The 23,940-nt window shown below is 49.6% G+C and overlaps 1 protein-coding gene across 1 annotated transcript; it reads right to left on the bottom strand.

Annotated features, from left to right (window-relative positions):
* Positions 1-796: 796 nt before the first annotated feature.
* Positions 797-22,590, bottom strand: Def8 (differentially expressed in FDCP 8 homolog). The gene is made up of 13 exons (XM_075977600.1): positions 22,512-22,590; positions 19,002-19,156; positions 16,643-16,776; positions 15,050-15,147; positions 11,165-11,314; positions 9,622-9,763; positions 8,375-8,539; positions 7,315-7,442; positions 6,940-7,053; positions 5,449-5,529; positions 4,331-4,471; positions 3,973-4,082; positions 797-2,808 (listed from the first exon to the last, which is right to left on the bottom strand). The coding sequence occupies exons 2-13, from the start codon at positions 19,007-19,009 to the stop codon at positions 2,706-2,708; spliced, it is 1,374 nt and encodes a 457-aa protein (XP_075833715.1). The 5' UTR covers positions 19,010-19,156; positions 22,512-22,590; the 3' UTR covers positions 797-2,705.
* Positions 22,591-23,940: the final 1,350 nt, after the last annotated feature.

Genomic DNA, 23,940 nt, shown 5'->3' with positions numbered 1-23,940 from the left:
GTTGGAATCTAACATGAAACAAACACAAACTGGAGACTATTCATCAAAATAGTCAGGGGTGGGGTTATAGCTCAGTTGTAAAACACTTGCCTAGCATGCACAAAGCCCCTGGTTCCATACACACACAGACACATCTCTCTCTTTCTCTCTGAGAAGCAAAGGTGTCCTGGGTTGTATTTTGTTTTGCTTGTATTTTTGTTTGTTTTGTTTGTTTGTTTTTTAAGTATTTATTTATTTATTATGTATACAATATTCTGTCTGTGTGTATGCCTGCAGGCCAGAATAGGGCACCAGATCTCATTACAGATGGTTGTGAGCCATCATGTGGTTGCTGGGAATTGAACTCAGGACCTTTGGAAGAGCAGGCAATGCTCTTAACCACTGAGCCATCTTTCCAGCCCCCTTTTTGTTTGTTTTTTGAGACAGGGTTTCTCTGTGTAGCTCTGGCTGTCCTGGCACTTGCTTTGTGGACCAAGCTGATCTTGAACTCAGAGATCTGCCTGCCTCTGTCTCCCGAGTTGATTTCTGTTTTGACAGACTCTCATATAGTTTAAGGTGCCCTCAGACATATTTATACAGCCAAAGGCGACTATGACCTCCTGATATTCCTGTCTCTGCCTCCAAGGAGTGTTGGATTAGTCATGTGCCTCCGTGCCCAGTTTATGCTGGAGATCGACCCCAAGGCTTCACGCACGCCAGACATGCTGTCTTCCAGTTGAGCTGCACCCAGTGTGAATAGATCTTCCTGCTTTGTTTTACTTTTTTTTTTTTTTTTTTTTGGTTTTTCGAGACAGGGTTTCTCTGTGTAGCTCTCGCTGTCTTGGAACTCACTTTGTAGACCAGGTTGGCCTTGAACTCAGAGATCTGTCTGCCTCTGCCTCCTAAGTGCTTGAATTAAAGGTGTTCACCACTACCACCACCTGCATACGCAGACTCTTCTTATCAAGCTGTGGGCTCATAGAAGGATCCTCAAATGATTCTATGAAAATTTACATTGGGGTGTATTTTAAGAGGGGGTCCACCGCTTTGCTCAACAAACACCAGACTAGTAACATTTTCTTTGGACACTATGATTTATAGCTGGGAACATGTGATGCTGATTACACAGGAGGCTCGGGAAGGGCCATAGCCACAGGACAGAAATGTGATACATTGATAAGAAACACAAGATTTGGGGTATAGGAAAACGGCATTTGGTTTTAAGACCCTCTTTGACTCCAAAGAGGAAGCAGGGCAGGGACCTGCTGCTGACCCACATCACACCCAAAGGCCTCCTTCCTCTTCCACCCTGAGGTAGGTCAACTCCACTTTCCCCACTTTCCAGATGGGAAAATTGAAACAGAAAAGATAGCAAGAGTAAAGCTACCTGATGGTACAGAGGAGCAAGGAGGAGGTGGCAGTATGTCCGTCCACCCCTCAAACAAGCCAGCAAACTAAGTTTCATCTTGTGAGTTGAGGCGTCCCTTCTTGTGCCTCATTAGAAGTGAGGGAAATCCCCGTTGTGACACTCCTTGGCCTGTGTCTGTCAACAGCAATTCACAGGCAAGGAGGAAAGGGGGCAGATGTAAGCAGTTCCTGCTTCCCAAGGAAGGACAGAAGCCGCATTCTGAGACCCCTGACTCCACACAGCCTCAGCCATAGGATTTACAGGGGGTGTGCCTGGAGATGCCTCAGCGCAAAGTTATCAGTCATGCCCACCCTCAAAGCCTAGACTTTCCTGCGGCCATCCACCTCCTGCTTGTGTCTTTCTTAAGCAAAGATTCGTAGCTCTTGGCCTCAGACTCCTGAATCATCACTCAGTGACGGGTCATCTTTAACCAGAGAACAGACTTCTGTGGGAAAATTTGGTCCCCCAAATGCCACACAGGCCAACAGTGACTGACCAGCTAACCTGACCTTGAACCTGTTTCAGGGACATAGCCCCACCTATGTAACTTGAGGCTGAGATAGCTTCCTTAAATGAGTCCCTAACTGCCCAGCTCAGAGCACCAGGATAACGTGGACTAGGCAATGGCAGGAGCAGGTGTATCTGCCAAGAAAAACTCCACAGATCCCTTCCCTCCCTATTGTATAAAAGGGTAGGGAAACACACAGGACCGATCGACTAAGGAGGAGGAGGATGACTCTCAGGATGCTGAGACAGTCCATGGGACAACACTATGAACAGCTCCAGCCAGAGAAAACCTGAAGCCCTAAGGAAACAAGGTGCTAAGAGGGATAGGAGCCTCTAAGTAGAACCTAAATTATCTACAGCAGAGATAAAATTCCATCAGGAGGTCCCCTCTGGTCTCACTGGTCAGGCCTCTAGAGTGTCTGACCAGTTGTCAGGGTGGTAGACAGGAGCAGGGCTCTCTCTAAGGGCCAGAAAGACTGGTTGTAAAGGACTGGAGGGCTCTGTGTCATAGGAGAGTGATCCACCTTTCCTGGGGAGTCACACCCAGGCTCCCCTAACTAGGGAGCCTACAGTGGGGCAGAAGCAGCATTCTGACCCCTTGTAGCAGCACACCCAATAAACAGCCAGGTATAGAACTCCAAATCTCAGCAAGCACCTGGAGAATGGCAGTCCTGGTGGCTACCAGTCACTTCCTTCTGGCCCAGAGAACGTTCTCGGGGGGTCTCCACAGCAGAATGAACACCTGGATGGCAATGCCAGCAGGGTGACAGCCAGAAGGGAAGATATGGTGCCTGGTGTCTCCTCCAACGTTCTAGGCGTCCACATCCAGACCAGGTTCCTGGAAAAGTGACTGCTTCCTCAAGTTGAGCCGGGCACACTTGGGGCAGGTGGTTGAGTTGTCATAATAGCAGTCCCTGAGGTTAGAAAGATAGGCTGGATTCTGCACGGAAAATGTTATGTCCTGGGCTAGCTCTCAGTATCTTCCTGCAAATCGGCAATCAAGCTCAGAGATGCTCACAACCATAGAGCAGAAGCAGAATCTACATCCAAGTATGATTTACCACAAAGCCTGGTACGTAGGTGCTGGCCTCTATGAAAGAGTCAGGCTTCGAGCAATTGTACCCAGCTCTAAGCTTTTTTTTATTTGTGTGTTTGTGCCTGAACACGTGAAGGTGGGCACACACACACCACGGGACACCCACGATACGCCAGTGGAAGATAGGAACAACTTGCGGGACATGGTTTTTCTTCCACCGTGCAGGCTTTAGGGATCAAAACCAAGTAAGCAGGCTTGGCAGACAGCTCCTTTACCTACTGAGCCATCTTCTCAGTCTCTGAGCTCTTTCTTATTCGGCCAACGCCATTGTTTATCAACACTAATGCAGCGTCTACTTGCGATTCCCAAACTGTGTGTCAGAGTACAATAGGGCTTGGCAGACTCCTCTGTTGGTTTGGTTTTTAAACTTTTCTCTTCAGGCATGAAGGGTGGCACAGGTTTGGGCCCCTCTGGCCTGTACTGATCCAGAAACAGTAACTCTACTGTAGGCGCAGAACAAAGCGGTAGTGGACCCTGTGAGCGAGCCGGGCCAGGAAGGCTCTAGAGGCTACTGCGGGATATTTTAAGAAGCCCAGCGTAGGTGTTCATTACCGATGGAACTTTTTTGCCCCTTGTGACAGGGTCTCATGTAGCCCAAATTGATCTCAAACATGCTATATAGCTTAGGATGACTGAACTTGGATCCTCCTGCTATTGCTTCCCAAGTGCTAAGATTACAGGCATGTACTAGCATGCCTCGCTCTGCTCTGCACCAGAAATCAAACCTAAGTCTCATGCATGCCAGGCTACATTCCTAGGCCCTTAATGGAACTTTTAATGTGGACGTAGACATCAGGGCCTAACTCCAGCAAAGGGCTCTGAAAACCAGACAGCAAAAGCCCAGATGTCTGCATCCTCTCTCCTGGGCAGCAACGTGAGGTTCCACAAGACCAGCTGCAGCCAGGGGCAAGGGAAGGCATTCTGCTTAGAAGGCAGGGAGGAGCCTGAGTACCTAGCAGAGTGAGTCACGGGCCACACCCACCTGTGGAAGACAGCTGAACAGTCGGTGCACACAGATGTATGGCTGTCAAAGGGAAACAGCACGTCGCCTTCTTTGCAGAGTTCGCACACAAACCCCTTGGCTTGGCACCGCTGTTGGAAAAGGAATCAGGATTAATGGCTGGCAAGTAAATGCCAACTCAGGCCAGGAACGCACTGGCCAATCCAGACCCTGAGGACTGGTGGACGGAACAGCAGAGAGTCTCCTCTAGATAGGGCCACAATCACAGAGGGCAAGGGGAGAATAGTCTCCTCTAGGCAGGGCCACCATCAGAGAGGGCACGGGGAGAAGAGTCTCCTCTAGGCAGGGCCACCATCACAGAGGGCATGGGGAGACCCACCTCACAGTCCAGCTTGATGTGCTTGGCAAAGAGCGTGTGGATCTCCGTGAGGGAGCAGCTGAGGCGGCCCATGTGCACCTCCAAGAGGTCCTGGATAGAATACATCTCATCGTTCTCCACAAAATGCTGCCGGTCCTGGAGCTGTCAAGACCCAGCAGGTGTGACCCCAAATGCAGAGAAAGGGTTCCCCCATTCCCCACCCACGGCCCAGGGTTCTTGTGGAAACCCACAAGTTTCATAGGGCATCTGTACAGGGACCTCAAGAGCCTGGAGAAGCCAAATGGTAGCTATGGCCACGGCAGCATTTCTTGATCTCTGCCCCCATTTCACATACTGATAACGTCCCTCCAGCCACAATGGCTGCTCGGTGCGCCTTGCCTTTGACCATAGCTTCCCCCTGCTATCCGTGCCTCTTCCCAGTTCTGGTCTCTGTTTAACACCTTCCAGCTCACCCCACCCCTTGCTCTGCTTGCTTCTATGTACAGAGCTCACACCCTGACATACTGCCTATTCCCTTGCCTTCCTGACCCACTGGCCATTCCCCAAGGGCCTGTTTGCTGACTGCTCTCGGTTCGAGACAGGGTTGCTCTGTGTAACAGCCCTAGCTGTCTTGGAACTTGCTGACTGTTCCCATAATTTAAAACAGTGTCTGAGATTATTTATTGAGCAAAGCAGTGAGTTTTTTTTTAATTTATTTAACTTTATTTTAAGTGCATGAAGTTACAGACAGTTGTGAGCTGCCATGTGGGTGCTGGGAAGCGAACCCAGGTCCTCTGAGAGAACAGCCAGTGCTCTTAACCACTAAGCCATCTCTCCAGCCCCAGTACGTGAGGCTTAAAACTTTTATTTTGTTCAATCTGCCTGCTAAGGGGAAAGCTATTCCATGAAGGCTAAACACAATGATTGCTTATCTTAGTTTCTCAAACTGAGATCATCAGAGAATGCTGTTGTGTGCAGGATATTTGACAGTTTATTATAGATGACCTTCCCAGAATAAAAAGTTCGGGAGACTTCTAGAAGCCTAACACATCTATCTACTCTGCTCTCTGAAGAACCGGAGCAGGAAGACTCCTGTCACCCTGACTCTCCCTCCGAGACCTGCCCCTTAGCAACCTGACCTGCAGCAGCAGCCGCGCCTCCATGGCCTCCTTGCAGGTGATGAAGTACGGCTTCATGAGAAGGATGTCCTGGCGCAGCTTCTGCGGGCAGACAACAGTGGACAGCTCAGCCATGGCACACAGGTGGCACCGTGGCTGTTTCTGTAAGGCTAAGAGCTGATTTTGTACTGGCTTCATAGGGGCCATGCTCACAAGTCTGTTTCTCCTTATACTGTGGGCAAGAGCAGTAGCGACTGGGGAAAGTGCCCTTAAATTCCACAAGATGGTCCTACATTTGAGTGGGTATCCAACCTCAAGGACAAATCACAGGATCTTGAGGTCTGTCTGTCAAAGATGCCTCTTGAGATCTCCCTTTCACGTCACTTTGCCCAGTCCCACAGACAAGCACTGAGTCCACCCTGCTCTCTCAAGACAGCACGAAGTCATATCCAACAGAGTGGGCCAAAATCCTAGGCCAATGCCTCGACCTTGACCATTCTCCTTGCTCTGCCTCAGACCCCTCCCCTAAAACATGGAATCAAAGTCCTTTCCATTACCTTGCCTAGGTCATCAGCTCCTGCCTGCCCTACAGCACCTCCTAACCTCTGCCCCGACTCTTCTGGCGACCAGTGGCTAAAGCCATACAGAGCTGCTGAAAATGTCTAGTTTTCTCTTGGACTGCTGTAAGTATAGGGCACACACTAGAATTCAATGTTACAGTACACACAAAAAGAGAATAAAATACCTTGACAAGTGTGTATGTTGACTGCATATTATAATATTTTGGTTCTATTTGGCAGAATAGATTTTTAGACAGGCGTAGAAGCACCAACCTGCTGTATACCCACACTTGGAAGGTAGAGACAGAAGGGTCAGGGTTCAAGAGCAGCCTTAGCTATATATCAAATTCAGGGTCAGCCTGAGCTACATGTTCTGCCATGCCAGATGTATACAATGCTGGGAACTGAACCCAGTGCTTCCTGCATCTAAGCTAGCAATTCTAACAAAGAAACCACATTCCCAGCCAGGTAGTTAAATAGGTAGATAGATGATAGATGATTGATTAGTAGATAAATAGGTAGACAGATGATAGATGGTTGACTGGTAGGCAAATAGGTAGACAGATGATACAGATGAAAGATGGTTGATTGGTACGTAAATAGGCAGACAGGTGAGAGATGGTTGATTGATAAATGAATAGAATTAAAATCTCTTTCTCTCTCTCCCCCCTCCACACACTTTCTGATAGGCTCTCTGACTACCAAGCGCAGACCAATCTCACACTAATGATCCTTCTGCCCACGTCCCCAATGCTAACATCACAGGGATGAGCCCCCATCCTAGGTTCTGCTTTTCCTAAGAGATTATCAGCGAATTTAACATTGTCTTTATGGTTGTAATGCTTTCGATTCAGCAGATAGACAAGGAGCCTGCGAAAGCAGGACTCCTTCTCTGCTCAGAACTTCCCATCCCGACAAGCCCATTCGGACCCTAACTGAGGCCCAGCCTCACCCGGATCTCCACCAGCTCTTCCACGTAGTTAAACAGCAGAGGGTTAATCTCCCGGAGCCGGAGCACTGGCCGAGACACCATCAGTGCCAGGTAGCGCATGCTGCAGCGGGACACCTGCAGGGGGAGCTGAGTGAGCAGCTAGCTCGCAGAGCTAGGACTGGTGGGGCCAAAAACATGCTCCGCCCTCTCCCTACTCCCCCTCCCCACCATCGAAGCCACCGCCCAACCTCACGCGGGACTTTCCCTCCCCACCCTCAAAGCCACCACATCTCCAGAGCCCAACCTTGCAAGGGACTCTCCCTCCCCACCCACAAAGCCCAACCTTGCACGGGACTCTCCCTCCCCACTCTCAGAGCCACATCTCCAGAGCCCAACCTTGCGCGGCTCGAAGTCCCAGTTGTGCACCACTCGCGCGGGGATGACGGCCAGGTCGTTCCAGTGGCAGTGGCTGCAGTAGTACTGGCCCGTGTAGTCACACTGCCGGGCCTCACTAGGCACACCTCCTGTGGGGGCCAGGCGGTTACAAGGTCAGGATAGCTATTAGGGGTTAAGGTCCGCCTTCCCTGCCCAAGGATTCAGTCCATGCTCCCTCATCAAGGCTGCAATGAAGAGTAAGCTGAGTTAGGGGTTCCCTGCCCCACAGACTCGGCTTACCCATTCCCACCCAGGAGGCCCTCAGCCACCCCAGTGTCCCAGCACCCTGTCTACTCATCAGCAAAATGAGACAACAGAGTAGTAAGAGAGAAAGAAGCCCTGCAGGGACCCCACAAACTCATAGTAGTTAGTATTTCCATCTCTAGAAGTGATTATTGTATATTTTTCATCTTCTTTTCTTCTGCACAGTTGGGATGAAACCAAGAGCCTTATATATGCTAAGCAAGCATTCTTTTTTATTTATTTATTTATTATTTATACAGTTATTCTGTCTGCATGTATGCCTGTAGGTCAGAAGAGGGCACCAGATCTCATTATAGATGGTTCTGAGCCACCATGTGGTTGCTGGGAATTGAACTCAGGACCTCTGGAAGAATAGCCAGTGCTCTTAACCTCTGAGCCCATAAGCAAGCATCCTTACAGTGAACCATATCCCCAGTGCTGTGTCATTTGTTTTCCCCTACTCCTTGCCTTTGTGGGCTCTCTGTGACAGTGGGAACACAAAGGCACTGTAGTCAGAGACCAGACATCAGGCCTGGAGAGACCTGGCCAAGTCATGAAACAGCTAGAAACCATCTGTTCCTATCGACCTGAAGGGATGGGTAACTTCTTCCATGTGCGACATCCCCAAAACAAGGCACCCGGACGGTGCCAGCCCCTGGCCCTCACTCAGCTGCTGTGGTTGTGGTACAGCATCTCACACACCAACTGGGTGCCCCTCCTGGATCGTCTCTACCACTGTTCTTCCCCAGCTTGGATGAGAACTCCATCTTTCACTCACGCAGGGAGATGGGAGCACGGCACTCGGCACAGCGGTAGTCCTGGCTGTCCAGCCCCGTCTCGGGGCAGATGTTCAGCTCATACTCAGCCTGGTGACTAACCTTGGAGCTGACACAGGGTTTGGAGATGAGGTTCAGGCACTTGCTGTGACAGCGGTAATAACACCCTGCAGCAGGAAAACACCCACATCTCTCAAAAGTCGTGAATGGCCTTCAGCTGACTGCTCTGCACACATACCCAGATCCCTCCACCGTCCTCATCAACCCAAGACTTTCTCCTTGCACTACTGGGTGGCTCAACCTTTCAAAGATTCTCACGTCTCTGGACCCTAAGCTTTGTCTCGTATTCATGACTCACACATCTAGAGTCAACCCACCATTAGCATCCATCAGACCCCAGCTATCCAATGAAGTCTCCCCTCTTCCATCTCAACTGTCTTCTCCCATCTCTCATTTCAGGTTTCAGTGCCTCTATCCTTCTGGGGCTGAGACTACCACATGAGTCATCCTGACTCCAGCTTAGTTCTGGAACCATGCTGACCTCACTCACACAGTACCCAACCTTCGCCAGAGACAACCCTCTCTTCCTTCCAGCTCAGCTCATCAACCAGAATCTAAGTATTTGGCACCCACGTACAGTTCTCACGGCACACGCAGCAATGCCCTTGGTCCCCTCTGATTGTACTTCTAATACACCTCCCCTTAGACATGGTACTTATCCTCACAGGTAAGTAACACAATCAACCACAGGGCCTTTGCACATACAATTCCCCATAACACATCCTTCCTCCTTAGATAATACTCCTGACTTGTGCCCTGACCTCCAAGTGCTTGCTTAAATTGTCATATGAGTCTTTTCATTCTACCAAAAACAGTACTCCCTGTACCCCCGTAAGTATTATTCCATTGTCCTTTACAGCACTGCCTGACATGCCAGGCCACTTCCTAATCTGGTTTCTCATACAGAGCAGTCCCATCATTCTGCAATATTCCCTTTGTTCTATCCAACAGGGTAACCACCAGCCTTGCCTGGCTACTGAGCTTTCCTAAAGTAGATAACAAAACTAATCTACATATTCAACTCAGGTGAATTTAAATTTCAAAAACTGTCTCTGATTCTAGCCACTGGGGGCTCAGATCCAGAATCAAGGCCAGCGAAGGCTTGGCCCTCTGGACATTCCTGACAATTGGACATAAGTCACTTCTGGGAGCAGAGCTTGTATAGGAGTGGGTCTTGGTCTTGGCCCACCTGTACAGGTGTACCAGGTCTGAATGAGGCCCCAGATGATGGTATTGCACTTATCACAGGTTTGCTTGACGCTCTTGCTCTTCTCCTTGTAGAAGCGGTGCTCTAGGAGAACCCGGATATTGGGTTCTTCCTCATTGGGATCCTGTAGGGGAAAAGCCACAGAAAGGTCACAGGTCAGCTAAGCTGCAGCTCCTTCCCTTCGCTCAGGACCTCAGCAAACGCCTTCCAGGAACTGCTTGAAGCACAGTTTGAGTTTCAGCCCAAACTCATATTCCCCTTCTCTCTTTAGCAACAGAACAGGTAGCTAGGTACCAACCTTCAAGGACACACATTATGGGCCTAGGCCTGGAGGGATGGCTCAGCTGTTAAGAGCACTGACTACTATTCCAGAGGACCCAAGTTCAATTCCCAGCACCCACATGGTAGCTCACAACCATCTGTAATGAGATCTGGTGTACAGGCATACATGCAGGCAGAACACTATATGCATAATAAATTCCTTTTTTTTTTGCCTCTTTGCATCTAGGTGCTGTACAGACCTAATATTTCTGTTATATGTCTGTTGCCTGGACCAACCGAGTGGTCTTCTTACATGAGGAAAACTACATGTATATCTCATTAAACTTCTGTATCTTGGGATAGGCTTACTACCGTATATTCTTACCTAGTTCCCAATGGATATTCTACCTTAAACTCCCAGAGTTTCAGAGTCAGTACAGGGGACACGATGACAGCCAAGTCAAAAATCCCACACTTGGGACTACAACCTGGACTTCTGTGGGCTGAACTCTATGATACACTGTTGCCTCCTATCCACACCTTCAGGTTATCATTCCCCAGAGGTTGTCAACACACTTGCTACAGTGCCACAAAACTAACCAGTGGCTGTGATGGTTTCATAGTCAATTACTGTGAATGTTCCCTAAACTTGTGACACAGCCTGGCCAATCAGTCATGACTGACCTCCTGCCCACACCGAGAAAGGTTATCGGTTGTTGAGGTCATCTCTGCCACCTCTGAGAGCCTCCCTGAAGGCGGATTAAAAAGAAAGCAGATCGCCGGGCGGTGGTGGCACACGCCTTTAATCCCAGCACTCGGGAGGCAGAGGCAGGCGGATCTCTGTGAGTTCGAGACCAGCCTGGTCTACAAGAGCTAGTTCCAGGACAGGCTCCAAAACCACAGAGAAACCCTGTCTCGAAAAAAAACAAACAAAAAACAGATCAAAAGAGTCAAAAGAGTATAGGGTTCCTGACATTATTAGAAGCCTCCCCAGCCCAAAACGGTTAACAAAACAATCTTTCTTCCTTTTGCTCTAAGCACCTTAGGATTGGGTTTCTGTCCCTCGCAATCAGAGGGACTGTTGTGTGTCTATCAGGGAAGTAACCAGCCTCCATTTTCATCCTGCTTTTTCTTCCTACTTTAGCCTTTCAGAGAACAGAGAAGACTCAACCCCTGTAAGGAGCCATGGGCACCCCGTCCTCCTGCCTCCCGCAGTTCCAGCCCCGCTGCAGGCTCGTCTGCAGTAGAGCAGGTCCGCACCCACCTTCAGCTCCTGCAGCTTCAGCCGGAGGTGGATCAGCCTCACCACGGCATCTTTCTGCTTCTCTGACTGCTCTGGCAGCTCCAGAATCACCTGCTTGCACTCCTCAATGGCCTGCCGCAGCTGCTGAACATCAGAGGCCAGGAAAAGACCCTGCCCAGATCGGAAGGCTACAGTCAGATGACCACCTAGAAGTTCCTCCCCACGGAAGGTAAGCTGTCCTTAGGAGTAGTCAGGCATAGAGCAGACCTCAGCTCGCTCAAGGCCCAGGAGAGTTAAGAATCCACTCATAGTTGGGCGGTGGTGGATCACACCTTTAATTCCAGCACTCGGGAGGCAGAGATAGGCAGATCTCTGTGAGTTCGAGGCCAGGCTGGTCTACAAGAGCTAGTTCCAGGACAGGCTCCAAAACTACAGAGAAACCCTGTCTCGAAAAACCAAGGAAAAAACAAAAAAGAATCTACTCATGCTCCCTGCTCCTAGCTGGACCAATCTACCGGCAGCTGGGTCTGGGGCTCAGTTGATAAAATGCTATGTCTAGCATACTTAAGTCCTGGGTTCAGTCTCCACCAAATAAACCTTACTTGATGGTCTGTGTAATCCAAACCCTCAGGGGGTGTGGAGGCAAGGGTGAAATATAACAAATTGGAGGTCAGACAGGGCTAGAGACTTGTTTCAAAAATAGGAAAAAGAAGGGAAAAAAGGAATTAAAAGTCATCTTTAGTTACATAACAATTATATAAGAAGTTTGAGGCCAACCTGGGCTGCTTGAGAACCTGTCATAAAGACAGAACAAGGGGCTGGGGAGATGACCCTCAGTTAAGTGCTTGTATAAGGATCTGAGCTGGGATTCCCCAGCACACAGATAATACGCTGAGTACGGCAGAACACGTCTGTAAGCCTAGTGCTGGGGAAATGGAAGCAAGATGATCCCAGTGGCCAGCTGGTCTTGCTGAGTAAGTGAGCTTCAGGCTCAGGGACAGACTCTGATAAATAAATAAATAAATAAATAGGGGAGTAGGTGAGGCAGGGCCAGTCTGATCTCATAGTGAGTTCCAGCCCAGTCAGGATTGCATAGTGAGACCCTATCTCAATGAATAAGGTGAAGAGCGACAGAGGACACCTAATGACAGCTGCCTCCACACACGTGTACTCATGTGCCGACACATACACCAAACACACAATTAAGAAAATATTTTTTTTTTGTTTTGCGTTTCATTGTAGCTTTTTGGAGGAGAAAATATTTTTTTAAAAAAAAAATGCCACTCGGGAGGCAGAGGCAGGCGGATCTCTGTGAGTTCGAGACCAGCCTGGTCTACAAGAGCTAGTTCCAGGACAGGCTCCAAAGCCACAAAGAAACCCTGTCTCGAAAAAAAAAAAAAAGCCAGGCCTGGGGGCGCAGGCCTTTAATCCAGCACTTGAGAGGAAGCACTCAGGTGGATCTCTGAATTCCAAGCCAGCCTGATCTACAGAGCCAGTTCGAGGACAGCCAAAGTACAGAGAAAGCCTGTCTCACGGGGTGGGGGTGGGAGTGCGGCTCGGTGGCCAGTGCTTATCTAACACGCCAGAGGCTCCCAACGCTCCGCGCTCACGCACACACTTCCTCTTGAGAAATCTAAATCCAATAGCTCTTCTTAGTCTTTCTTTCTTTCTTTTTTTCCTTTTTGTTTGTTTGTTTTTGTTTTTCAAGACAGGGTTTCTCTCTGTAGCTTTGGAGCCTGTGCTGGAACTCTCTGTAGATCAGGCTGGCCTCAAACTCGCAGAGATCCACCTGCCTCTGCTTCCCGAGTGCCGAGATTTAAGGAGTGCTCCACCACCTCCCGGGGCTGTTTCACTTCTAAAAAGAAAGCTGAGAAAATGAGGAAGAGGCCTCTGACTTACAGGCTTTGAAGTGAGCGAAAGAAGCAGCCTAAAGCAGCTCACCCCAGATTGGGCACTCCCGAGTGCTCTCTCACACTGACCCAGAAGCTCAGAGCCTCGCGAAGGCCCAGACTTAGAATACTGTTTCCGGGTTCAGATCTCGGAGCTGGTGGGTGTGAGGGTGGGGGTGAGGATGGGGGTGTCGGCTGCCTCTGTCCTCCTTCCACACAGTGGGCTTTTGAAAGACCAGGCGGAAAGACAGCGCTCCCCTTCCTTCCGCACCGGAGCTCACTTTGTGGCAGAGAGGAACCGTGAGGCGTGCTTTCAAAACCACTCTGGGCTTGACTAACCATGTGAGAGGCTGAGGCAAGAGGATAAAAAAAACTCAAGACCTGCCTGGACTACAAGCAAGTTTTAGGCTAGCCTTAGAAGCTTAGATAGAATTAATTTCAAAATAAAAAGTTAAAAATGGGAGACTGAGTGCTGGAGCGACGGCTCAGCCGGTAAGAACACTTGCTCTTAGCGGGTGTGGTGGTGGTAGCGGAGGCGGTGGTGGCGCACGCCTTTAACCCGAACACTCGGGATGCAAAGGCAGGCGGATCTCTGAGTTCAAGGCCAGCCTGGTCTAGAGTAAGCCCCAGAACAGCCAGGGATACACAGAGAAATGCTGCCTTGAAAAACCTAGGGGGGAAAAAAAAAGCACTAGTTCCTCCTGCGGAGATCCTGAATTCAGTTCCCAGTACCCACAGAGGGGTTCACAGCTGTCTATAATTCCAGCTCCAAGGGATCCAATTCCCTCTCTGGCTCCACAGGCACACAAAGTGGTGTACATACATATATGCAGCCATTCACATATACACACAAAACAAAAATAAATAAATTTTGAGACAAGGTTTCTCCGTAGCTTTGGAGCCTGTCCTGGAACTAGCTCTTGTAGACCAGATCGGCCTTGAACTCACAGAGATCCGCATGCCTCTGACTCCCAAGGGCTGGGATTAAAGGCGAGTGCCACCACCGCCCGGCTAAATAAATCTTTTTTTTTTTTTTTTTTTTTTTTTTTTTAAATTTATTTATTATGTATACAGTGTTCTGTCTGTCTGTATGCTTGCTGGCCAGAAGAGGGCACCAGATCTCATTACAGATGGCTCTGAGCCACCATGTGGGTGCTGGGAATTGAACTCAGGACCTCTGGAAGAGCAGTCAGTGCTCTTAACCTCTGAGCCATCTCTCCAGCCCCTAAATAAATCTTTTTTAAAAGAGAGGTTTGAGGCTGGGGGATACAGCTCAGTTGGAGAGCTCTTGCCTAGCATGCATGAGGCTGACTCTAAGCACTAGTGTGTACAGACACATACATAAAAATTACATACACGCAAGGCACGCGTAGTGGTGCACACCTTTGATCCCAGCACTCAGGAGTCAGAGGCAGGTGGGTCTCTGTGAGTTCATGGCCAGCGTGGTCTACAAAGGGAGTTCTAGGACAGCCAGAGCTACATAGTAGGACCCTGTCTCAGAAAAAAAAAATATATGTATATATATATTCACATATATAGTATATGTGTACATCTGCATGAATAAAGCTTAAAGGTCACATAAATAAATGAAAACTCCCAGGCATGGTGGCAGATAACCCTACTCCTAGCACTCAGGAGTCAGAGGCAGGTGGATCTCTGTGAGTTCAGGGCCAGTCTGGTTTACATTGTGAGTTCCAGCCTAGCCAAAGTAATATGGTGAGACCCTGTCTCTAAATAAATATAAACAAACAAATAAATAAATATAAAAGAGGAGCCCACTGCCCTTCCCCAAGCTGACTCTAGACCCTCAGATTCTGAAGATGAGGGCCAGGTGCCATGTATGTTTCATATTCGAAACACAGGAGCCTTGGCTGACCTGGGAGCCATTGAGCCCAACAGCAGTAGCTAGCTAGGAAGGAAGCTGCTTCGAAGCTCAAGAGAGTGTCTGGACCATGAGCACTTAGAATTGCAGAGATGGGGCTAACACCTAAGTAAGGGTCTAGACTCCAAACCTTACCACAGGGCGGGAAAAGTGGTCTTCAGACAGGCCAAGATCCATCACGCGCTCAGAGTAGTGGAACTCAGGCTCCCCAGCGGGCAGCTCAGGCAGAGTCTCTGGAGTGAGAGGACATGAATGAAAGGTGGCAAAAGGTCCGCCTGCTGCCTCTTTCTCCTCATTACCCAGGGACGTGGCTGGGCTGGATAGAATTGAGAGTGTATTGGCCTGCTCTGTCCCTTTAAGAGACAAGCCACGCCCACTCCCTCCCTGTCCACTGAGGCAAGCTGATCTTCAGCTTCCAGCCTGAGTCTTTCCCTCCTTTTTTTCATATTCTCTCTCTCTCTCTCTCTCTCTCTCTCTCTCTCTCTCTCTCTCTCTCTCTCTCTCTCTCTCTCCCTCCCTCCCTTCCTCCCTCCCTCCCTTTCCCTCTCTCCCTCTCCTCTTTCTCTCTCCCCCCTCCCGCCAGAGGCAGCATCTGTCTCTCCCTTTTCCCCCACTTCTCCCCTTTCCCACCCCCTGATTTTTTTCTCTTTCTCTCTCCTCTTCTCCCCTTTCCCCTCCATAACCCCCTAAATATATATCCAACCTCATTCTCCCGTCACGGTGTGCCTATCTGTCAATCTCTAGCCAGCTCCGTGGCTCCCTGCCAGGGACCAGTCACCTCCGGAGACCTGCAGCATGGTCTCGTGGCGTGCCCATCCGTCTCTCATGGGACTGGCTGCTCTCAGGACCTGCTGCATGGTCTCAGAACCCGCTGCCCACTGCAGCCACTTTGGGGGTCTGCAGCATTTTACTTAAGCCATAACACAGAGGTGTTGGGGTGCCCACAGAAAGGGGGGAGTGGGGACCACTTAGCTGTCTGTTTCTGTCTGGTTGGCGTTTGTAAAGGACTCTGTCTCAATGTGGAGACCAGAAAGCACTAATCAGAATTACAAGTGAAGTTTCTGATCCCCTAGTAGGAAGTCTGACCTTGTGAACCAATACTGGGTATCTCAGAGAGATCCACAAGACAGCATTATGGAGCCATCCCAAACTGGGTGTGGCCATACAATGCCTGCAATCCCAGCAGCTGAGAAGCTGGAACAGAGTCACCAGTTTCAGGCCAGCCTTGGCTATAGAGAGAGACCTGGTCTCTCAATAAACAAACAAATGAATAATCCCAATTGCTAAGGCAGACGCTTCCTGTGTGACTGACGAGACACCACCAACTGCCTACATCACAAAATTCATGAAGTCCTGTGTGAACTTCAGGCCACCCTGACAACTGCTCTGGTCCCAGCACTCATAACTACTTTATCCAAAATGACTGTCCTCGTCCCTTTCTGACCCCAAGGAGGTGCGGGTCTATCCACAGACATTCCACCCACTGGACTCTTCTCCCGAGACCTTAGCTCTGAGTTTGCACAAGGGTTCACTAAGAACATACAGTCTGAGGACCGCGGACTCAACGGTGATTCTCCAGACTCAGATCCCTGCCGTCTAGAGATTGTTTATTCTGGTAAGGAAAACAAAGGAGAACCTCAGAGCAGGTGGGAAGGGACTATGCCCACCCTGTGGGAAGGGCCACATGCAGAAAGAGTGGTAGGGCTGGTCTAAGGTGTCAGGCCTCACCTTCAGAAGTGACTTCTTGGGCCTTCCCACTGGGTTCCTGTTCATGTTGCCTTGGTCCAAGCGGCTTGTTGAAAGGGTTGAGGTGGGCCTGCCGGAACCGAGCCAACTTCTCATCATATTCCATAGCATCCCACCTGCGGGGCCCAGCAGGGCTGAGATGAGTGTCCAGGCATGCCATGACCCATCCCTCTTCTCTCTCCCTTCCCAGAGGCTGGGGGATAGTGCAGGGCAACTCCACAAAGCAGCCTCAATCCTTATCCTCCCCACAGGCCGCCTCAGCTCCTCTAACCAGGCTCTACAGATAGTGTTCTCTCAGAAGAACCCCCAGTGATGAGGGCTGACCCAGGGTATTCCAGCGTGCCAGATGCAAAGTCTAGAATCCGAGGCCCTGCTCCTATGCAGGGGCTCCTTCGGCCCCAGATGCTGGAGGGCTCCAGCCCTGGAGCTACTCAGTAGGCTCTTTGCTAGGCCTCAAATGGCAAATTTCTCACATGACCCCAATCCAGCCAGACCCTTGCTACTAGCCTGTTCCTAGGAGAGTCACCTCTTGGGACTGGATCTTCCTTCCTGTCCCCTTACTTGAGGTGTCCCATATAAAGCAGAGACTCAAGAATATCAGCCCTGCTACAGTGTTCGCCAGTGAATTCTCTGAAGCCAAATCCAAGGCCCATCCTTGTCTTGCTACTGGCGGAGTGACCTAGGCACTCTTCCCTGGTCCCAGCAATACATCTAGGTTCCAGTATAGGCTTGTACCTCTTGGGCCTGTGTTCCAGTCCTGCCTTAGAACCACATGGTCTGAGTTATTCCTATAGCTTCCCCCCCCCCCCCCCCCCGGGATCCTACATAGCAGGAAAGTGTTTAGCTTCCCACTTGTCCGAGTCAAGATCACTAGGCTCTTCCCCCTCCTTAGAGCTCAGCCTACACTGGGAACACAAAGCTGGTGGCTCCTGGCAAAAAGGGAGGGGCTGTATCTGAATAAAACAGAAGCAGCCTGAATGCAGTTTTCCATTTATCTAGGTAGGCCTCATTCCCTAGCCTCTCTCCTGTTTCTGGGCCTGTTTCCTTGCCCAGAGGTGGGTCACGGTGGGTGAAATTAGTTAATTGCGACAGGCAAGGGTGTCACTCACCTATAATCCCAACACTTGGGAGGCAGAGGCGGGCAGATCTCTGTGAGTTCAAGGTCAGCCTGGTCTACTACAGCTAGTTCCAGGACAGGATCCAAAGCTACAGAGAAACCCTGCCTCAGAAAACCAAAAACAAACAAACAAACAAACAAAAACCAATTTGTGACTCTTTCCCTGCTCTTCCACTTGGAGGTGAAAGTCCGAGAGAGGCTGGCCCTGCTCAGTCCTCACTGTGTGGAGGGGGAACCAGTACTGATGGCCTCTCAGCACCTGCAGGGGCCCTCTCCAGAGCCAGGTGCCCCATAGGCCGAGTCCTGCTGGCTTTGCCTCTGTCCAGGGAGGAGGTCAGCGTGATAAGAACTACCAGCTGCCAACAGAAGGCCGAAGGCAGTGTGGTTCTCAATCTATGGGTCTTGGCCCCTTGGGGGTGGTGGGGTCACATATCAGATATCCCGCATATCAAATATTTACATTATGGTTCATAACAGTGACAAAATTATAGCTATGAAGTAGCAACAAAAATAATTTTATGGTTTTTGGGGTCACCATGTAAGACTTTAAGACAATCCTGAAGCCATTTTTGACAATTCTGAATCCTCTCAGCCTCTGTGCCATAGTGCTTCCCCTCCTCCCCTGGGAACCAAGGACCTAACAGCTACACTCGCACGTACTCAGTTCCTGAACAATTACCCATATACGTATGTTTTGATTCGGTCCCCTGGGAAACGGGGTCAAAATGACCTCTTACCTCATCTGATCTGGCAACAACTCTCCAGTCAATTATTGGTAATAGCCCTTTCGAATAAGCCAATCAGAATAGTCAAAGAACAACCCCCCTTGCTTCTGTGGTCCCTTTAAAAGTAGACTGTACCAGCTATTCGAGGTCTCTCGGCTTCCCGAATGCTGAGGGACCCTGTCATGACAGAATTAATAAAATCCTCATGATTTTGCATCGGCTGTGGTGTATGAGGTGGTCTCTGGGGGCGACTCCTTCTCAGTGTTTGGACGCTAGCGTCCAACAACCACAACATGAGGAACTGTATTCAAGGGCCAAAACGTTAGGAAGGTTGAGAACCACTGGCCTAAGGGGACGCAGGTGTCCTGGGCTGATGACTTTGGGTAAGTCACACAGTGTGCTACAGTCAGGGGTCCCCAACTAATGCCCAGCACCTCCCAAGAGTCCTAAGGAATAGCCGGAGTGTAGGAGAGATTCAGCTACCCCTACGTTCACTCACCCTTTCATCCTGAGTGAGGAGTCGTCATTGTGACATGATTTCCCAGTCTTCCCTGCATCTGGGCATGGTAATACAACTATGCTCTGATCATAGGGCGTGAGCAGAACGATCACTCAGGACTTCTCAGAGCTGTTCTTCCGCCCTTCGTCCTCCGTCTGGAATGCAGATGGAATGGGTGAAGCTGGCACAAGCACCTTGAGCTATGACAGAAGCCGCAAATGAGGACTGCCAAGTAACACGACCTAAAGCAATTCCATCTAGCTTAGAATTGCTCACCACCAGCTTTCAGCCAAGTACGGCAGAAACAAATCTGTTTAGATCACTGCTACCGGAAGGGAGAGTTCTTGTAGCCAAAATAGAGTCTAATAGATGGCCCCAGTCCCGTCATAATGATAAGATGAACAGCCTCGATGAGAATGCTGGCTCTGCCAGCCCCACAGCCTTTCTCTGCTCCCAATGTTCATGTCTCAAAAGAGGAATTATAATAGTACCACGCAGGGTTAGGCAGTAAATAGGGACAATCACGGGAGAAAGAGACAGACTCTCTGCCCTTAATCTGTAAAGCCTGCTATTCACTCAGTTCCTCCCCTCCTGTTAGCACTCTGCAGATGTTCCTCCCCTCCTGTTAGCACTCTGCAGATGTTCCTCCCCTCCTGTTAGCACTCTGCAGATGTTCCTCCCCTCCTGTTAGCACTCTGCAGATGTCCCTCCCCTCCTGCTAGCACTCTGCAGATGTCCCTCCCCTCCTGTTAGCACTCTGCAGATGTCCCTCCCCTCCTGTAGCACTCTGCAGATGTTCCTCCCCTCCTGTTAGCACTCTGCAGATGTCCCTCCCCTCCTGTTAGCACTCTGCAGATGTTCCTCCCCTCCTGTTAGCACTCTGCAGATGTTCCTCCCCTCCTGTTAGCACTCTGCAGATGTTCCTCCCCTCCTGTTAGCACTCTGCAGATGTTCCTCCCCTCCTGTAGCACTCTGCAGATGTACCCACTGCCCATCCTCTTACTGCAAGAGAAAACTCCACCGGGCACGGGATAGGACAGGAGCCCTGCAAGGACAAACTGGCCGTCTATCTCCATCCTACATGGGAAAATCCCCTTCAACAACGAGAAAGACATTTCTTTTAAAAATGAGAAACCCTGTCTCAAAAAACAAAACACTAAAACAAATCTATCTATGTAGACATATTGGGCAGGGCACAGTGACAGGTGCCTTCAATTCCAGGCAGAGGCAGGCAGACATCTGTGAGTTCAAGGCCAGCCTGAGCTTCACTTCCAGTTCCAGGCTAACCAAGGCTACACAAGTGAGACTCTGCCTCACAATAAAATAAAATAAATTATATTCTTAGGAAGTGGAGGCAGATGGATCTCTATGAGTTCAAGGCCAAGCCTGTATTATATAACAAGTTGCAGGTGAGCCAAAGAAACATGGTGCGGCCCTGTTTTAAAAAGAAGAAAGTCTCAAAAAAGGAAGAAGAAGAAGAAGAAGAAGAAGAAGAAGAAGAAGAAGAAGAAGAAGAAGAAGAAGAAGAAAGTCTCAAAAAAAGAAGAAGAAAGTCTCAAAAAAAAAGAAGAAGAAAGTCTCGTGACTAACAAATCCTATATCCTGCCCCCAACAAACAAACAAAAATAATAAAATGCCTTCATTTTTCTCTGCTGGCAGCATAAGCTTTCTCTCAAACTCTCCCCTTGGAATTAAAACATCTGCCTAACAGTTCACATATAGGCTGTTCATTTCTGTAACCACTAAGACAACCTCCATAGGGTCTAGTATGAAGATTGTTATAACAATTAAATTCATTAATAAAAAGTCCCAAGCCGGATAGCGGTGTCACACACCTTTAATTCTAGCACTCTGGAAGCAGAGGCAGGCAGATCTCTGTGAGTTCGAGCTAGAGCTGTTACACAGAGAAACACTGTTTTGAAATACCAAAATAATAATAATGATGATGATAATAATAAAATTAATCGCACTCGTGAGGCAGAGGCAGGCGGATCTCTGTGAGTTCGAGACCAGCCTGGTCTACAAGAGCTAGTTCCAGGACAGGCTCCAAAACCACAGAGAAACCCTGTCTCGAAAAACCAAAAAAATAAAAAAAAATAAAAATAAATAAAATTAATCAATATATGGCCCTAATCTCTTGGCTGGATCCAAGGGAGAGAGGAAGGATGAGGATGTAGTTTGGTAACACCAGAAACCGGAATTGCAACTGAGCAGTTCTGACATTCTGAGGTCAGACCAATCTAAAAAGGAGTTGGGTGGAGGATGCAGAAGCCACGCCCAGAAGCCTTCCCTGGAAACCTCCTGACATTTTAGAATCCAGTCAGAGAGGCAAAAAGACCTTGGCAAGAATACTTGTCAGCAACTCTCCTCTGGGCGACTCTCCCCAAGAAAAAGGTTCCCTTACCCAATTCTGATTGGCACCGCCACCACCTGATCTGGAACAAAAGCAGGGGATGAATTAAGCAATGGAGTCATTTGACCTGTCTGCCTAGTTTGTCTGGAACCAGTCTGAAGAATTATATTGCCCGGACAACTGAGAACAAAGAGACAACATCCCAGCATTGGCTGCTGGAAGCAACAGCTGGCTTTGAGTATGACACCATCTCCTATTTCCCCACCCATCTCACAGAATTCTGCACCCAGAATTCATGGTTCGCCTCAAGAAAGGGGAAAACACAAAACAAAACCCTATTCCATCAAGTCCCTGCAGAGCCCTCTCCTAAAGCTGATGATAACAGTTGAAACCCTTGGAGTAAAGATCGAGGGTCTACGGACACATCAGAAGTACTAGGCGGAAATTCAGGGCGTGTTTCTGCTGTCAAGAGCTGGCGTCCCATGTGTTACCGTGGGTTCAGCCACAAAAAAAGTGCGAGTATAAGGACCACAGAAGGCCCAGGGAAGGGACAAAGTAGATCTTATCTGATCATATCTGTAACAAGGATGGACTAGAAATACGGGCCAATCGGAGCCAGGGTTAACCATTCTCAATTACCCAAGCAGGTGCAGCGAAGCCACCCCAGAAGCGCACCTCACACTTCTACCCATTACAAAATGAATTCATTCTGAGGATGCTCCTGTCCTCACTGGGGCAGCTCTGTATGACATTCCTCACCTATTTCATAGCTGTGAAACCGAAAGCTCAGAAAAGCCAATATCGCAAGAGGGCAAACAGTCCTGTGGTGCTTGGCTCCGGAGCCCCACACACAGCCTCTGACGGCCTCCCGGGGGTTGAAGGGGCGGGGGTCCCCATCAATGGATGCTAAGCTCTGCCCCACGTAATGCGGGGACCAATGAGGTCACCAAGGCCTTGCTCACAGCGGAGAGCCAGCAGGCGGCAGCCTGGAGCTGGACGTCTAGCTTGAGGCCTCAGCCAGTTCTGCGCTCTGGGTGCGCGCGACAGAAACCGGATCCTGGGTTCCGGCAAGTGGTGACCGCGTGCCGAGATCTGTACCCTCGCCTGCTTCCCCACAAAACCCACCAGTCGCCTGCAGAGCCCACTCCACCGCTTACCTGGCTGCCGCTACATTGTACCGGACCGACTGGCTACACTGTACTCCGTTGCGGCTGCTACACTGTACCGGCTCCGCCGCCCGCTGCTGCCGCCTCCGGCCAGGAGGTTCATGACACCGGTTGTGCCTCTGGCTCACTTGATGTGCCTCCAAGATACTGTTTCGGGGCTGTGAGGTGCTTTTCTCGCTTCTGGAAAAATTTTCTTCCCCTGGTAATTGTGTTCAAGCGAATGGCTCCGCAGTGGCAACCCTTCAACGTTCCCACAACTCCAACAATGGCATTCATCTGTCTCCAGGACACCACCGTGTAGACACTTAACACCTCTCTCTGATAGAAACACACACACACACACACACACCCCTCTCTTTGATAGCAGGGGAATCATTCCCACTGAATGCACCTTAGTGCATTCCCAATCACGTTCCCCAGATACTTTGTCAGGCCTGACTTCCACCAATGCCCACTCCATGGTAACCACCACAGCTGTGGCAGCCTCACTACCCTCAGCTCCCCCCCCCCCCCCCCCCCCCCGCCAAGTCTCAAGCCCGGCAGCTAGAAGCGTCCTGGAGAAGTCTGCCTCAGACTTGGTCTCCCAGCTTTCTCACTAGCCTCTCTCTTCAGCCCTAACAAGCCAGGTCCACACTTAGGGCCCTCTCCTGCTCACCCTCTATAAAACACTCTTTCCTAAATGACAGCCCAACGTCTCCCCAACACCTTCATCCTCGGTTTCAGCAGAGGACTCTGAAAGGCACGGCCCTTTTCCTACTCATCACTGTCTGATACCACCCCCCTTACATTTGTGCTTATTGTCTGGTCCTCATCCCCAAAGCTAAGAGCTAAAGGCAAGCACTTTGTATTCTTTCTTCAGTGCTGGAAGCCTAAACCAGTGCTTGGACCCAAGGGTGCTAGTCACACAGACCCAGGAACAATTGAATCCCCAGATGAGGATGGTCTGAGTGGAAATGGTCTTCTTAGCAGGTGGACTATCCATAGTCAGTTAGTAACAGTTACTGATATGAACCAGTGTCTATAGTAGCGGTGGAACCTGTCCCTCACCTTCAAGGAAAGTCAGGGATGAACCCAGTTCTGCCTCTTTCTCAACTACCAGAGGTTTCGACTATTTTTCCTTGCTGCTGCAAGCCAAGGTGACTTGCAGGTTTGCAGCAATGGCTGGAGAACTTCAAGCACCTTTTCTAAATTTTTGTTTGTTTTTGTACAGAGTTTTAAGTAGCCCAGGCTGGCAGGTCTTTAACTAAACGCGTGGCTGAGGATGGTCTTGAATTTCTAATCCTCCCACCTCCACTTCCTGGGAAAGGGGATTGCAGCACAGCTGGGTTTTAGTTTGTTTTGTTTTGTTTTTTGCATAGTCCAGTATTGAACCCAGGGTCTCCTGCATAGTAGACAGCACCCTATTGACTAAACTCCATTC

The sequence above is a fragment of the Microtus pennsylvanicus genome, chromosome 6 (assembly GCF_037038515.1).
Source record: "Microtus pennsylvanicus isolate mMicPen1 chromosome 6, mMicPen1.hap1, whole genome shotgun sequence".
NCBI classification, from domain to species: domain Eukaryota; kingdom Metazoa; phylum Chordata; class Mammalia; order Rodentia; family Cricetidae; genus Microtus; species Microtus pennsylvanicus.
The sequence above is the reverse complement of the archived record's forward strand: the minus strand, read 5'-3'. Positions and strand labels throughout refer to the sequence as shown.

What these genes read in the sequence shown, in the direction of transcription:
- Def8 (XM_075977600.1), bottom strand. An exon ending in ACCACTTTTCCCGCCCTGTG is followed by an intron (nt 11,315 to 15,049) that starts GTAAGGTTTGGA and finishes CGATCTGGGCAG; the next exon opens with GGTCTTTTCCTGGCCTCTGA. An exon ending in TGTTCAGCTGTCTTCCACAG is followed by an intron (nt 2,809 to 3,972) that starts GTGGGTGTGGCC and finishes TTCTAACCTCAG; the next exon opens with GGACTGCTATTATGACAACT.